Below are 15,418 nucleotides of genomic sequence, written 5' to 3'. Positions count from 1 at the left end.
GTCATTAGTAGACTGAGAGACAGGAGAGCTGCGAGAGGCCTGGGTAGAACCTACAGAAACATACGTGTATTTCCCTCCTCTTTGTCAAAGATGGCCTGCCAATTTTTAAAGTACACCTCACAGTGATGAGTGATGAAATTTTTTTTACCTTGTAGTTAAATGTAGTAAGCTGCCTCCAGTGGTGCCAGGGGCAGCTTGCAAATGCATGACTGTGTTATACAATGGGTTTTGTGTCATTAAAAGAATTGCTTTGCTTCGCTACAGTCCAGTTACTTAAAGAGTCCCTTACTTTGAGAGCACATTAACTTTCTCCTGGCTCTTAACAGTTTGTCATGTTGACAGCTGGGTTGCAACAGGAGTGACACAAACGTGACAAACTAACGTGTGTTTTCATCCCTCGACAGCTTTTGGCAGCAGTTAAGTCGGAGAAAGGCGTGAGCTCAGCGGTGGACTTATGCTGTTACCATGGCAACAAGGCTCTGGAGGCCATCCAGACTTTCCCCTCCTCCGAGGCTCGATCCGCCTTGGAGAACATTGCCTCCGCCATCACCAAATTTTGACCTGGACTCACACACACACACACACAGGCGTGCACACAGTGTCTTTGTCTGCAGAGGCAACAGGACAACCACCACCGAACGGTTGACACTTACGTGACAAATGAACTTCTTTTTGAGCCAGGTGCTGGCTCACGTCTGGAGAAGCTGTTCTGCTCTGTTCAGGATGACAGTGTGCATCAGAAATGCAATGGCTGTATCCATAAATGGTCATCATTAAAAAAAGAATAAAAACACATTACTTCAGCATCATGTCATGCATTGTGTTGGCTCTAATACATACCGTTCCTCCCCTGTGTGGAGAAAATATCACTCCAAGCTGCATTTTAAAAGCTGGCAGTTCATTACCACCTTGCTTATCAGCAAAAGCACATACCAGGCAGAACGTAATTTAAGATGTTTTGAAGAATTGTTATTGTCATCTGGAAAATGTGCCATGAACGGCAAATGATGCACCAAGGCGCACTTGTCCTAACAAAATTCCTTTTTTTTTTTTTTTTTGAATCACCCAGGTTCACCCTGCTCATTACTGCACACTTCAGATGATGCTGAAATCATAGCTGCTGGATGTAGTGGGTGTTTGCCAAATTGAAGAGCAGCTCCAATCCAGTTGTAAAAATGTCTTAAAGTCATGTTCTACCAGGTATGTACCTCTGCTGATAAGCACAGCTGCAAAAAATGGAGTTTAGCATGATACTCTCTCCACAGAGGGGGAAACAGCATGAATCAGGAGTAATGTCATCTACGTTGCCTTATTATGTTTGTCCCCATGCCTGTGTATGTGATCCAAGTCAACCCAGGGGCGGGGAAAGGTCACGCAGCCTCTCCCCTTGGCCCAGCCAGCGAGCGCATTGAAGCTTCGCCAAGCAGTAATTATTAATGAAGAGACCTGAGCAAATGGACAGGAAATGCAGAGGTATTGATTGGGCCGGCTGCCCTGCTCTAAGCCGTACAGGCTGGCGCCAGCCTGGTGGCCTGTGGTTTCCCAGGCTGCTGTCTGCAGAGGGGGGGACAGCCAAGGTGTGAAACCAGGCCACCACTGGCAGCTGTCTGTCACATCCAGACCACACCTGAAGGACAGAGCACAGGAGTCAGGACGAGAAAAGCAGAGAGGACTGAAGGTACATGGCTAACAAAGAGGATTCTGTTTAGTTCTAGGGAACAGCAGTATGTGGATGTGTCCACCACTTCAAAATGTGTCATTAACACTTTGTGTTTACATGAGGAAGGTTGGTGCAAGCAAGGATCATGAGCTAGAGCTGCCCATATGCAAGAAATAGGTAAATATTTGACATGGAAAAAGAAAGATGCCTTTCAGTTTGAACTTTACTCCAAATGACAAGAAACTTATCTTGACCATCCTAAATGATTATACACACACCAGTTATGGTTTTGAGCTTTACAAGTGATGTGGTTCTGGGGATGGTGGTGTTGATTTGTTGGTTGGACCACTATTTTGATCCAAACGTAAAAGCTTAAAAATATTAGATGGATTGCCGCAAAATTTGTAAGAAATATTCATAATCCCCAGAGGATGAATCCTACAAATTCTGGTGAGCCTCTCAGTAATCTTGCTTATTCAATGTGTCCCCTACTCCAGCACAACTTTGCAGTTAAAGTTTTAGTCCTGTCCTGTTTGTAAAACAATGATTCATTCATTGTACATTTCATATGTATGATGTAGTTAAGATTACATGTATATGAGCAGAGTTTCTTATCAAGAGGAGGGGATGGTGGATGGTGTGACACCTTGGCGAGATGTCTTCCAAGCAGCAGACAGCAGCAGAACACAGTTCTAGACAAAAGCGGCTATGTTTTACTGACAGTTCGGGACATTTCCAGCCATGATTGTGGGGACCAAACTGGGTATTTAAAGCCAAAACATTATGTTTTCCTAGCCCTAACCAAGTGGGTTTTGTGCTTGAACTTAACCACAGTGCTGTCCTGACATAAAATTCAAAAACTGAAACTTAAAGAAACGTAAAGTTTCAACACATCTGCAACATATGAAATGTACGAAATTAAACATAGCTGTCGTTTGCAGAAATGTACAATGCCAATATTTACACTGGCAACTGGGCTGGAAAATATTAACTAAAAAAAAAACAGCATTCAAAGATTGTCTGCTGCTGTTCACTGAGAGTATAGCTATTTTTCATTCTCTTGTTTACATAGCAGTCATAATTATCTAATCAGGTACCTCAATTAGTAACATTTTAGTGGCTGAGAAATGGATTTAGGATGAAAAATGGATGCTGAAGAAATGGAGGGTTGGATTGGGGGACGGAATGATGGCTCCAAGGGCAAAAGATGATGTGGAGTGAACTATTTCAAAAACAAGCTCCTGTCTGTTGCTGGGTTGTCTGTCCACTTCCTCTACTGTTTTGGTTTCCGCTGCTCAGGCTTCCTGGGTACAGCGAGGTACAGCATGTGCCAGGGAAAGCCTCCGGCTCTTCATGAAATATTTATCCTCGCCGTGAGGAGACATGAGGAAAGTTACATGGAAAGTTAAAAGGACCAAACAAGGAAGGAGGCTGGGGCACTGCCAGAATGACAAATATAGTTACTAAACAGAACTTTTTCAAGAGATGAGGTCTGAGCTAAGCAATGAAACTGTTGCATAGACGCCCCCAGTAGAAATCAAGCAGGCACTGCAGAAGAGGATTTGATGGGATGAGTTTTTTTGTTTTCTACTTCAAGAGGAAAACACAGTTCCTCAAGCTAAATGTTTAATGTAGAACAGAAATTGTTGCCTTTTTTCCCTCCCTGACTACACTGCTACTGCCAGCATTAATCTTTGTGATATCTCCTGCGTAATCCAAATGAAGAGCAGACCGAGGAAGGAGGGAGGTTTGTCAGCTTTATGTCCTGCACAGCAGAAACCCGACTCTGTGTTTGCTTACAGTTCCCAGTTTGAGAGTCTTGGGTATCATGAAAGCAAGAGCTGGCAAGACTATAAGTTTACATGCAAAACATGAAGTGGGTAACAGCGGCCCTAGTGTGCCCGGCCCCAGACGATGAGTGGTGTAATTACAGCAGGGTCCAGTGGAGAGAGTCGGTCAGCACAGATTCCATTACACACTCACACATACATACGTACACACACACATTTGCAAACACAGCTGTGGATGCTGGGGACAGAGGGGCTGTCGGCTTATGAGTTTTACAGAAAGATACAGTGTTCTAAGAACTTGCAAAGAAAATTATGAGTTTGATTCAACCAGTACCAAACATTTAAAACAGTTGTGGTGATATTCTGTAAGTTTGACCATTTTGATGTGAAAAATTCCAGTATTTGAGAGTTTATACTTCTTGTCAGGGTAAAAGAGGCTGTGTAACAGCATTAGTACTATCAGGGGATGCTACAGTTCTCCACTGAAAAACAGATCAATAACGTTTTACATCTGGTTGGCTGAAAAGCACTGACAACTCTTGCCATTCAAAATTTAGCCTTTAAAATACGAATTTCTTGGAGTGCCACTTGACAGAGTGTGCACCCCATGAACAAAAGGCTGTGTCCTTGCCACAGTGGTCTGGGCTTGATTCCAACCCATGGCCCTTTGCTGCATGTCGTCCCCTCCCTTTCCCCAATTTCTGTTCCATCTGCAACTGTCCTATCAAATAAAGGCAAGAAAGCCAAAAAATATTGGTTGAAACAGTGTTCCCCCGCATAACATCCAACAGCATGCGCCCAGTCAGGTGTCTCAGCTCAAGGACAGAGACTTTCCAAGAGAGGAAAAAGACTCCACACACACCAGAAAATAGCAATTTAAAAAAAATTGTCAGAATTTCTTCATATACTCTCAAAATGGTACCACGTTTTAATAAAACATGTTTTCAGATGGTTCATGAAAGACCTTGTATGAAGGCCTTAGTCATATTCACTTAATCATTTTAAAATGTTTTATAGATCATTTATTAGAAACCTTTTGTGCTGAGAAGTTGTTAAAAAAGAAATAAAAAAAACTCCTTTACACTTTAAATTTGATGGATTATTAGAAAAAACATGTATAAATCCAATTCAGTTCATTTCAGTTTTATTTAAAAAGCCCAATATCACATATCACAATTTGCCTTGGAGGACAGCATTCAACATCCCTCTGTCCTTGGACCCTCACAGCAGCTAAGGAAAAACTCCCCAAAATAAACCTGTAACATGGGGAAGAAATGGCACTGACCAAGATTATCAGCATTTATCCTTGCATTATTACCAAATAGAAAAGAAAAGGCCTGCCAAAGAGACTTTTCACAACCTGGCAGCACTTGTTCTTATTCATGAATTCTAAGTGACTAATAAAGCATCATAAATCATCCCGTTCAGATCCTCCGTCCATTCCAATGGTCATAATTTTTCAAGAAGGTCTAGATCTATGATTAGTGTCACCTGACTCCACCCAAATGCACAAACTTCTTTGATGGGATGTCTACAAGCCAATCACAGTGTTCTACATCATCTAAAGGGGACTGCAGTAGAGCCACGCCCCTTTTTAACAAGCATGGCCCACAGTGAGGCATGGAGGAAACGCAATGCATGTTTTAGTCTATAACTTATATTGTTAAAGGACATAATTTGTGTTTTATCTGTTTTTAAACTAAACATGAGATGTTTTTTAAATGTCAAAAAAAAAATCATCTGAAAGATTTATAATTTTTTTTTTGAAACAATCCATCCATTGGAATAGATGGTGCATCTGAGCGTCACTGGAAAATGAATAAGGAAATAGCCTACTGTTCTGAGTTGATTTTCTAACGATACAATCAGCTTCACTTTATTCATTGATATGAGTTAATAATTCATGAAAAATAAATAAACTCATGTTTTTTTGTTGAAAGAGGTCTGACTGAGACCATTTATTCTCATTTTTACTTTGTGCTTTCTGTGTTAAGATTCTTCGTCCACTGGAATTGACAGAAAAAGAAACACAAAAAAGTAGCCAACTCAAATTTATTTATTTATCTATTATTACTGATTTATGAGTGTATTTAGAATAGATGATTAAATACATTATTCTAACTATTAACCATGCTTATTAAAGTTGGTATAGAAATAAGTATTATAATGCTTAAAATTAGATGTGTAGATTTTAAAGTCTGTATTTGGTCAGTGAGGAATCCTCAGTGGGGTTCACACTGGATGACACTGCTGGCTGTAGATACAGACGAGTGTTTGCCTGATAATCTGAGCACTGCTGTGTTTTATTTACTTCTTTTGAATAGCGCTTCACCCTGCACATCACTGCACTCTTACTGCTGGATATAGTGGGTGTTTGCCAAATCGAAGAGCAGCTCCGAACCAGTTGTGAAAATGTCTCAAAGGCATGTTCTAGCAAGTATGTACCACTGCTGATAAGAACAGCGAGGGGAAAAATGTAGAAAAAAAACTCTTTTAAATGTAGTTTGGTGTGGTGATAGTCTCTCCACAGTGGGAGAAATGGCATGAATTGGGAATAATGTTGACTATGTTGCCAAAAAAAGGTTGATTTGAAAAGAAAAACAATTTAGATGAGTGTTTAAATGTAAAATGGAATCACATTCCTAAAATGTTTCCATGTAATCACATTTCTTTGTGGGTTTTACAGTTTGTGGTGCTCTGATAGTCTTTGCATTGCTGCTTTGGTCTCCACACATTTGTATGGACATCACATTACCACAGAGACATAAAGGTCAGGGTCTCATATAGTACGTGTATGACTGTCAGTGTTTAAACCCTGTGATGGACTGATACCTTGGCTGTGGTGTTTCCCTGGCTACCTTCAGAGTGCATGCTGGGATAGATTCCCCGCAGCCCCTGTGACCCTATTAGGAATAAGGCAGTAAGTAAAATGACTGAGTGAATCTGACTGTGAAGTGATATTAGAACGTCCATTTGTCTTCTTCTGAATGGCCTCTCAGTAAACACCTGCTAATATCATCATATAGCTGACGGTGATGGATGAAAGTCATTCTCCTGCGATGGGAACAGTATGGCTGATTGGCCTCCTCGACACAGACGAGCATATTGGCCAAAAATGACACTTTAACGAGCTCTTCCCGGTGTTAAGTGCCGCACGCCGGCCCCTCGTCGCAAGCCGTCGCCTGGCTGACCCTGGGCCGTGCTTCCCCCTGCACAGGGCCTGCTCGCTTCATTGGCTGACAGATCAGACTGCCATGGAGACAGCTCATTAGTCGAATAATGAGAACCACACCAGCCACACGTTGTCTTGTTATATCATCTCTGTATTGACATATTTGTGGCTGGGGACAGAACATTGGGTGCCAGTGAGTGCATGAAATGGCCAATGATTAAGATAGAATTATAGCACTGCTCATGTCTCTCAGAGTGAAGTCTCTGTTCACCAGAGGAAACCAGATCACCAGCTCAAGTAACCAGCTCTAGCAAATTAAATTTTCCTCCTGATTAAAACAGTATGGTATAACTCCATATGATTTTCTTCTCTTATTCATCATTTCACTGAGTTGCTTTCAGCTGCCAAGTTAATACGTTTCACAGCGATGCATTTTATTTTAGAGTTCTGACTCCATAATGTTTGAACTTCATGTCATGTGATACTGTGATTACTGATGTACAGACTGTCAGCTGTAATTTAAGGATATCTGTTGCCAGAGTGGATGAACGGTCAATATCCCTAACATCAGAGCTTTTTGTGCACAGTATGGTCTATGATGCACACACACAAGCATAGTTCTGTTGGTTGTGTCTTCCAGGACTGTATGATATGGGGAAAATATGCAATGGCTCTGCTGACTATCACACAAATTATATTTTCTGAGATAAATAGACAGTTGTTGGCTGCTGAAATACAACAAACTGCTTGTTGAATTTTAAAAAATGACAGGTATTTCCAACATGAACACTGAACTAAACACAAAAGGCACTGATATAAAACAATGATAGTTGAATTTTAAACTGCAGTTTTCTACTAAAGCGCTTTCTTGCATAAAGGAGGGTAAGGTTTTACCACATATAGCTCTCAAATCATGTCACAACCTGCAGTAACAGCATGGGATGATATAATGTTTGTCTTTGGTACATCATTTACAGATCATTGCCTCAGTTTATATAAATAGTTGCACAAAGAGTGACAGGGATATCTGTAGAAATCTTGCCCCAGGTGTATTTGGAGGAGACAATCAACATCAAATGTGTAACCAACACCACAATATACAATGTTTAAGGCAAAAAAAAAATAGTTAGACACAGTGAGAGAAAGCATTCATTAGCATGGAAGTGTGTGGTTTGTGAATTGCTGACAAGTTCTTATGCGATGTGTATTCAGAGTCTGTGCCATTTGAACTGTTGATCTCCTCTGTTTACATACAGTTCAGAAGCTCAAGGCTGACAGATTGTGAAAGGATCAGACAACATTGATGCAGTCTTTCCACTTGAGGGCGATGTTGCCCACACAATGTGGACTCTGTAGCTCAGGGTGAACAGAGATGATGTCTGCAACAAGAGGCATCACTCCCACCTACTTCTGTTTTTGCTTTAGCCTCCTAAACAACTTTAATGACTAGAGATGGATAAAACTAAGGCAGCTACTTATGGGACTTCAAATGCATATATACATTAAGATATATACATAGAGAAAAATAAATCTAAAATTTTGCAAAAAATATTTTTTAAAAACTTAATATTTCTAGATGTTTTTGTTTTTTCAATGCTCATGTTTTGCACGTCTAATATGCTGATGTATGATGACTATTGATGATGAGTCTTGAGTAACTTAAAGAGCTTATTCTCCTGTTAATGCATATTTTTCCCCAGGTATCACTTGCGTAATCACCACAATGTAAAAATAATTACCACTCAGGAAAATAAATACACCATGATAGCAACACTTATGATGACCTATAGCATGGTAATTTTCAATATATTGTATTTTAAAAAACAGTTACTACATGATTAATATAGAGACACCACAGCATACAGAAAAATTCAATATTATGTTACTCATGTGACATTTAACAATGCCAACAAACCTCCTGAGCCATCAGTAGAATATAAGAAGATGTCCAATATATTCCTATGTCTTATACAACTGTGAAAGAATAATCAGATAGAAGTAGAAATACAACTCTGTAAAAACACTTTTATAAGGTAAAATCTTGCACTTGAAGCACTCAGGTATTATCACTAAAATTTACATCAAGTATAAACAGAAAAGTACACATTATTTAGGTAAAATGCCTTTTTATATTATAGATATATATAAGATGATTGCTGTGCAGCAGTTGAAATGCAAAGTTAGAGGAGTGCATATGCAAAGGGTGCAATATACAAGGACTTAAATAAGAAAGCAGAAAAAGCAAATGTATAGCAAATATAAAATACAATACAATTATAGTTTTTAATAGTGCATTAACATGCAAACTACATTTTTGTGGGGTAGTTGGACCAGGAGGAGCTGATTCTAGCTATTTTATATGATGTGGGTGTTTTAACTTAATGCATAGAAATGCATTATATATTATATGCTTATTAGACCTCTGTATTTCACATCGTAATCTCCAAAGTACCTAGTAACTGTAGCTGTCAGATAAAGTTAGGGAGCTAAAAATTTCACTATTACCTTGGTGGAGTTAGTGTTGTGGAGGTGTAAAATAGCCTACCATAAATACTTCGGTAGCTACTATAGTAAATGCAAAGTAACTGTTCTCCACTGATTTTATATGCTGAGTACACAATTAATGGGCTAGGTATTTACATTTCCAGGCTATAAAGAGAGCACTGGGATGAAAAAAAAATGTAACTGCGGCTAAGCTAATAAGTCCCAACACTGTAGGTGAATGAGCCTAGCTGCCACAGTCCAGCCACTCACGTGAGGCTCAACATGATGACAACTGTAATTAAATACATTTTATTTATTGTTTGGGTATAATAACGTAGATTTAAATGCCATGTTGTTTAATTCATGCGGTATTATAACTGTATAACTATAACATTCTTGGTTTGTTTTTCCACCCCTCTCCCCACAGCTGTGCGGAAGTGACACAGCAGGCGCGCGCCCCGTCACGTCACGCGAGACAGCACAGGAGCCGAGCGAGAAAAAAATATCAACAACAAGAACAACAATTACCTGCAAATCTAGCCGCGTGATAGTCCGCAGACATGTCCCACACGTCGTTAACAGCCCCAAAGGATTGCATGGACTCTTAAAGGTGAGCTCAATCGGCCGGGCACGCGCGTTTATCGTTAATTTAACAAGAGTCAGAGCAGGAGGGGGGCAGACTCGGTCCACGCAAACATTGCCGCGTCATTAAAATTCACAAACAAAATGTTGCACAACTGAAGCAACGCCGTGCGGTAATATTGTTAATGAGCCGTGTTACTGCTGAAATGACAAGTTAGTGACGGGGCTTTGTGAAGAGTTACAGTGGCTCAGCTGATTTGTCTTGTGTTTTGGTTCAAGGGTTCATGGGCGGAAGAATGAGGAAGTAGCTGGTTAATAAAGGCTGGAGGAGAGCAAGGAGGCAACTCACTGTACGGTGGCATGCACACTAGAGCCTAGGACAATACTGTACAGAGTTTATCTTTGTAAAAGAAAACGAGTTGGCATCACAACAGATGTTATCAGTGTAACCTGATGGGCAGTACGCAAGCAGCACGCGAGTTAATGTGTTTGGCTGTAGCTGGTCACATGCTGTATGTCATAACGATAACATACCAGCTACTACATGTTTATATGTCAACTAAAATTAATAGTTTGCAATTTACAACCGTATGCACAAATTTAAACTTTGAATACAGTATGTATGTTTTATTTGTTTGTATACATTAAGCATTTTAAAAGACATTTGTGATCCAAGTTATGATTTCAGCGTATTGCTTGGTGGAATTTAGTTGGGTTAAGGGCTGCAACTAACCATTGTTTTTATATATTCAATATTAAATCGTGCACCAATTATTGTCTCAATGGTCAAATGGTTGATTTGTCCAAAAAAAAAAAAGTCAGCAAATAGTGGGAAAACACCCATTATTAGAGCCTAGAACAGGGGTCTTTAATGTTTCCCAGGCCAAGGACCCCTTAGCTGAAAGAAAGACAGAGCAGGGACCCCCTACTTCATACATAATAATCAAATAAAATTGCATTGCATATTAATTTGGACGGATGGAGGTTGTCAGGCCGAAGGCCATATTAGTCTCAGGCTGCAGTCTTCACCTGTATTTGCTTTTCAGGTAGGTGAGGAAGGAAACTCCACTTTCACAAATATAAGTTGTTGCAGAAGACAAAATATTTTGGATTCGAGTTATTGTCTATTTTCACACATATTTTAATAATAATAAAAAAACAAAACTATCCAACGATAACTTGCAGTAACTCTAACGACCCCCTGTTGAAGACAGAGGTTCTTGATCCCATTGTGATGCCTTCAAATGTCTTGTTTTCTAAAACCAGCAGTCCAAATCCCAAAGTTAATCAGCTGACAGTGATAGAAGATGAAGAAAGCCAGAAAATATTCACATTTGAGAAGCTGGACCTGGTGGATTTTTATGTAAAAAAAAAATACTTAAGTAGTGAATCGATCATCAATTGTTGTCACTTAATTTTCTATCAAAGGACTACTCCTTAATTGACCAACTGCTTCAGCTGTTAATGATGTATTGAGAGACAGTTTTTCATCAAGTTCATATGTTTGTGATTTATCTTTCCAGGCTATGAATTCCTATGAGCATGGAGAAGTTTCAGATGAAGCGATGCTTGAGAAAGGTAACTTCTGCAGCCTCTTTCTGTGCACCTGCAACAGTTGAAAGTTGCACTACCGATATTTAATTTAAAGGGTCCAGTGTTTAGGATTTAGGGCCATCTTTTTGCAAAAATGGTATATAATAGTCATGACAGTGCTTTCTTAGTTTAGAATCACTTGAAAATAAAAGTCTTCATAAACAATCTGTCATGTTGTTTTTGCAATAGCAAAGAATGGACAAATCCAACTCTGACTCTAGATAGGGCAATTCACATTTTTGTTTTTTCTTGTCAACCAACGTAATTTTCCTACATGCTTGGCACATAGAAGTTTCCGTTTTGTAACCTTACCCAAAGAAGCCACTTAATCCTACACACTGGACCTTTAAAAAAGTGTTATATAGCATAGCTAGTGCTGTCTCTACCAACAGTCACCATTTGTCATGAAGCTTAAAAGCCATAAACACACATTCAGACGCCAGGATTTTCAAATGATATATGTGGCTTCTTTAAAAGAGGCAGATCAGCATTGAGGTGGAAAAGAAACAAAAATGTCAGAAAATATGAATTGCTGCTAATCTCAAGTGATATATCTTTTTTAAATTATACGAAAATGTGAATGTCATTGCAGAGCACAAGCATGTCCAGGACGTTAAGGAGGAATCAGAGGAGTTTGTTATTTGCGAGCCACCTGAAGGACTCAGAGGAGAATCCCCTGGGGCCACCGAGGCTGGTAAACGGTCATCTGCAGGGATGGGCCCTTACACAGTCCAGTCCACCAGCAGCAAGAGAGCCAGAGTCTCAGGCGAGGTTAGCTCACCTTAGGCCCTTTATCTAACTAAAAACATTAGTATACAACATAGCCAGATTGAATATCCTACTTGTTGTATACATCAAGGTGTCTCTGACAGTATGTATGTGTTTTGAATGTCATTTACTCTTTCTAGATGAGGCGGCACTTGATGGATGAGAGCAGCAGACTTGAGCCTCTTTGTCTCACCACAACCGGAGAGAGAAGGAATTTCGTCCAGCAGAAACCCAGAGTCTCCTACAGAAAGCCTCTCTTCAGCATCTCCCACAGGATCTCAGAGAAGAGGAACACGCCAAGTCTGGAGCAGCAGGCCAGTCATGGTGCCGGGAATCAGCTCAACTACAGCAGCATCCTCTCATCCAAGCTCCAAAGTTCAGAGGAAAATGGCCCATTGGAGAACCTACCCACCTTAGACGCTTTAGGGCAAACTTCGTCAACAGATTCTAGCCTTTATCCACTGATTGAGAAAATGTTTCTCATTCTTAATACCCTCAATTCGAGCATGACACAACTGCATAGCAAAGTGGACTTGTTAACCCTAGAAGTCATGCGAATAAAGAAGCAGATCAAACCAGCTGAGATGGTGACAGAGTTCCAGCCTCCTCCTGAATATCTGCTAACAAGTGATGAATTGAATCAGCTGATGGAGCAGACATCCAGCGCTGGGGAGCTTGGGTGTCGGCTGCTGGTGCATCTCTTCCCGGAGCTGTTCAAAGCCAAGGAGTGCTCTCACGAATGCATGGCGAGCAAGAGAACGCTGGAGTCTCTGCATCTGCAGCTGATCCGTAACTATGTTGAGGTATGCTACCCTTCGGTCAAGAACAACAGCGTCTGGCAGGAAGAATGCCTCCTTCAGATTAATGACTTGTTTAATCGCTTCTGGGCGCAGAGGGACATGGAGAGTGCTCGGCTGCTCAGGAAGCAGACAATCCCAGGTGCAGGGATAAAGGCTGAGCATCCTCAAACCTATCATTTTATTAATGAGCAGGGCCAGGAGGAGCACATCTCTTTAGATAACCAGCAGAGCAGCCTGGCTGTGTCAGACGTTGCTCTCAATACACAAGCTACAGAGGAGCTGGATGAGTTCTCCTCACCTGAGGACTTTGTTATTTTTCTTATGCACCGTCTCTTCCCTGAGGTCTTTGAAGAGGGTAAAATGCCAGAAGGCTCAAGTAGTTACAGTAGTGTGGGGCAACTAATTCTGGACTCTGACAAGATGGAAATAATACGAAAGTACATGGAGGCTAATTTTCCTGATGTGCCTGAGGACAGCTGGCTTCAGGTGTGTATTCAGCACATGGAGGATGCGCTTGAGGGTCCTCACAGTAACGGCAATGGCAGTGAACCTGATAATATCAATGATGAGGGCTATGACCTGGCCAGCCTTCCTGAAGAAGTTTCTATTATTAAGGTTCCAGAGGCGGGGGATTATGAAAGGCCCAGTCGCAAATCCAAAAAGTCTTTGCTTCCGCCTGTGGATTTTGACAATCTAGAGATTCCTCTTCCTGACTTTAGTGTTGCCCAGGAGTACCTCTTAACCAGGGAGCAGCTGAAGAGCAACTATGAATGTAGCTTGTCCATTGGGAACTTTGCTTCTCGGCTGCTGGTGCTTATGTTCCCTGAGCTCTTCACTCATGAGAACACAAGGAAGCAGTACAACTGCAGTGGTTCTCTTGGTAAAAAACAGCTCGACCCCGTTCGTGTAAATCTGATCCGTCACTATGTGCAGTTGGTCTACTCTCGGGCCAAGAACGACAGAGTGTGGATGTTGGAATTTGTGGGCAAGCTTGATGAGAGGTGCAGGAGACGTGACACGGAGCAGAGAAGATCCTACCTGCAGCAGCGCAAAGTGTACGGCCAAGAGTCAGAGCAGGACTTTCTTTGCCAGCTGAACCAGTTCAATCCAGATAGCATTAGGGAGGATCCAGATATTCCCTCTTTACCTCCTGAGAAAAGTAGCAAAGACTTTTGTAAAATTCCCCTTGATGAACTGACTGTATCCAAGCCGGAATTCCCTGTACCTTCTATCTACCTGCTCTCAGACACTGAGGTACGGGAAATTGTGCAGCAGAGTCTGTCTGTTGGGAACTTTGCTGCCCGCCTGTTGGTGCGCCTCTTCCCTGAGCTCTTCACCCAGGAGAACCTGCGGCTGCAGTACAACCATTCAGGGGCCTGCAACAAGAAGCAGCTTGACCCTGTCCGCCTCAGATTGATCCGTCACTACGTGGAGGCAGTGTATCCTGTGGATAAGATGGAGGAGGTGTGGCACTATGAATGTGTGCCAAGCATCGACGAACGCTGCCGGCGCCCCAATCGCAAGAAGTGTGACATTCTTAAGAAGGCCAAGAGGTCAAGCACTGTGTCCTAGTTACAGTACTTTTTAGTTACGCAACACCTCTGTTGAAATACAAAATAATTGCACAGTATATAAGCTGAAATCGCATCGTTGAACTTTTCCAATCTGTCCTATGTAGGATGAAGCCAAGCTGTAATGAGTTTCTTCAGTACTATTCTTAGTCATATTTTACCTTTTGACTACAGCAGTAGATGTTGTAGTTTATGTAGTCTTATTATCGATGGATAAAGAGTTAAAACTGCTTCTATTTATAAGCCAAAACTGTCATAGCTTATCTAACATACTTCGTTGATAAATGTTGTAGCCTTAAAAACAATAACGATGATAGTAGCTCATAGCATAGATCACAAATTTGCTCTATGGATAGAAATGAATCACAATGATGTGATATATTTCCGTTGCAGTTACTGATGTAGCATTGTGCCACCACTGTTTTAATAACAATGTGCTTATGTTAAGCCTTCTTATAGAAGTTTATATTATAAAGACAATTTAACATGACAATGGCTCATGATAACCTATTTCTAATAAAATCACAATTATAAATACGACGTATGATTGGTATGTTTTACATAATGGCACTAAACTGTTCCTGTTGATGGATCTCATCTGAGCTTATTGGACACCGACTTCAGTCTTACACCCATAACCCTTTTCCACCAACATGGAACAGGTTTGTTCTGGTTAATGCACCTAATTTTGAACCGTTCTGAGTAGTGCAACTAAAAATTTAATTGATTTGGAAAAGTTGGTTCTCAGCTGGAACCAAAAAGCAGCAGGTTTTTCTTAACCTGAAGTGCAAACTACAAATTGAAAAGAGAGGCTGGAGGAGGCAAAAGAGCGTGCTATGGTCTCATTGATAGTTGGTCCATGCATTATTTTCTTAAATTAATAAATATAGTATCTGTAATACAAAACAAAAGCTTACAGGTAATCAATTCAATACACCATCTTGCTACTTTGGTTTACTTCTGATGTGCATTGTGCAATGCCCTCCATTGATTACAAT

At 40.8% G+C, this 15,418-nt stretch overlaps 2 protein-coding genes across 2 annotated transcripts in view; both read left to right on the top strand.

Annotated features, from left to right (window-relative positions):
• Positions 1-804, top strand: part of pdss2 (prenyl (decaprenyl) diphosphate synthase, subunit 2) — a 36,684-nt gene extending 35,880 nt beyond the window's left edge. The window contains exon 8 of the mRNA XM_050061293.1: positions 405-804. Within this exon, the coding sequence (XP_049917250.1) occupies positions 405-560 (156 nt within the window). The 3' untranslated portion in view covers positions 561-804. The remainder of the gene's footprint in view (positions 1-404) is intronic.
• A 369-nt stretch (positions 805-1,173) lies between these two features.
• On the top strand, positions 1,174-15,013 carry bend3 (BEN domain containing 3). The gene is made up of 5 exons (XM_050061292.1): positions 1,174-1,200; positions 9,534-9,716; positions 11,212-11,266; positions 11,874-12,052; positions 12,190-15,013. The coding sequence occupies exons 1-5, from the start codon at positions 1,189-1,191 to the stop codon at positions 14,419-14,421; spliced, it is 2,661 nt and encodes an 886-aa protein (XP_049917249.1). The 5' UTR covers positions 1,174-1,188; the 3' UTR covers positions 14,422-15,013.
• Positions 15,014-15,418: the final 405 nt, after the last annotated feature.

Source organism: Epinephelus moara, chromosome 14 (assembly GCF_006386435.1).
Source record: "Epinephelus moara isolate mb chromosome 14, YSFRI_EMoa_1.0, whole genome shotgun sequence".
NCBI lineage: Eukaryota > Metazoa > Chordata > Actinopteri > Perciformes > Serranidae > Epinephelus > Epinephelus moara.
Note: the sequence above shows the minus strand (reverse complement) of the source record. Positions and strands in the feature narration are given on the sequence as shown.

Coding starts and splice junctions, on each gene's coding strand:
- bend3 (XM_050061292.1), top strand. Junction 9,717..11,211: donor GATTGCATGGACTCTTAAAG/GTGAGCTCAATC, acceptor TTATCTTTCCAG/GCTATGAATTCCTATGAGCA. Junction 11,267..11,873: donor TGAAGCGATGCTTGAGAAAG/GTAACTTCTGCA, acceptor ATGTCATTGCAG/AGCACAAGCATGTCCAGGAC.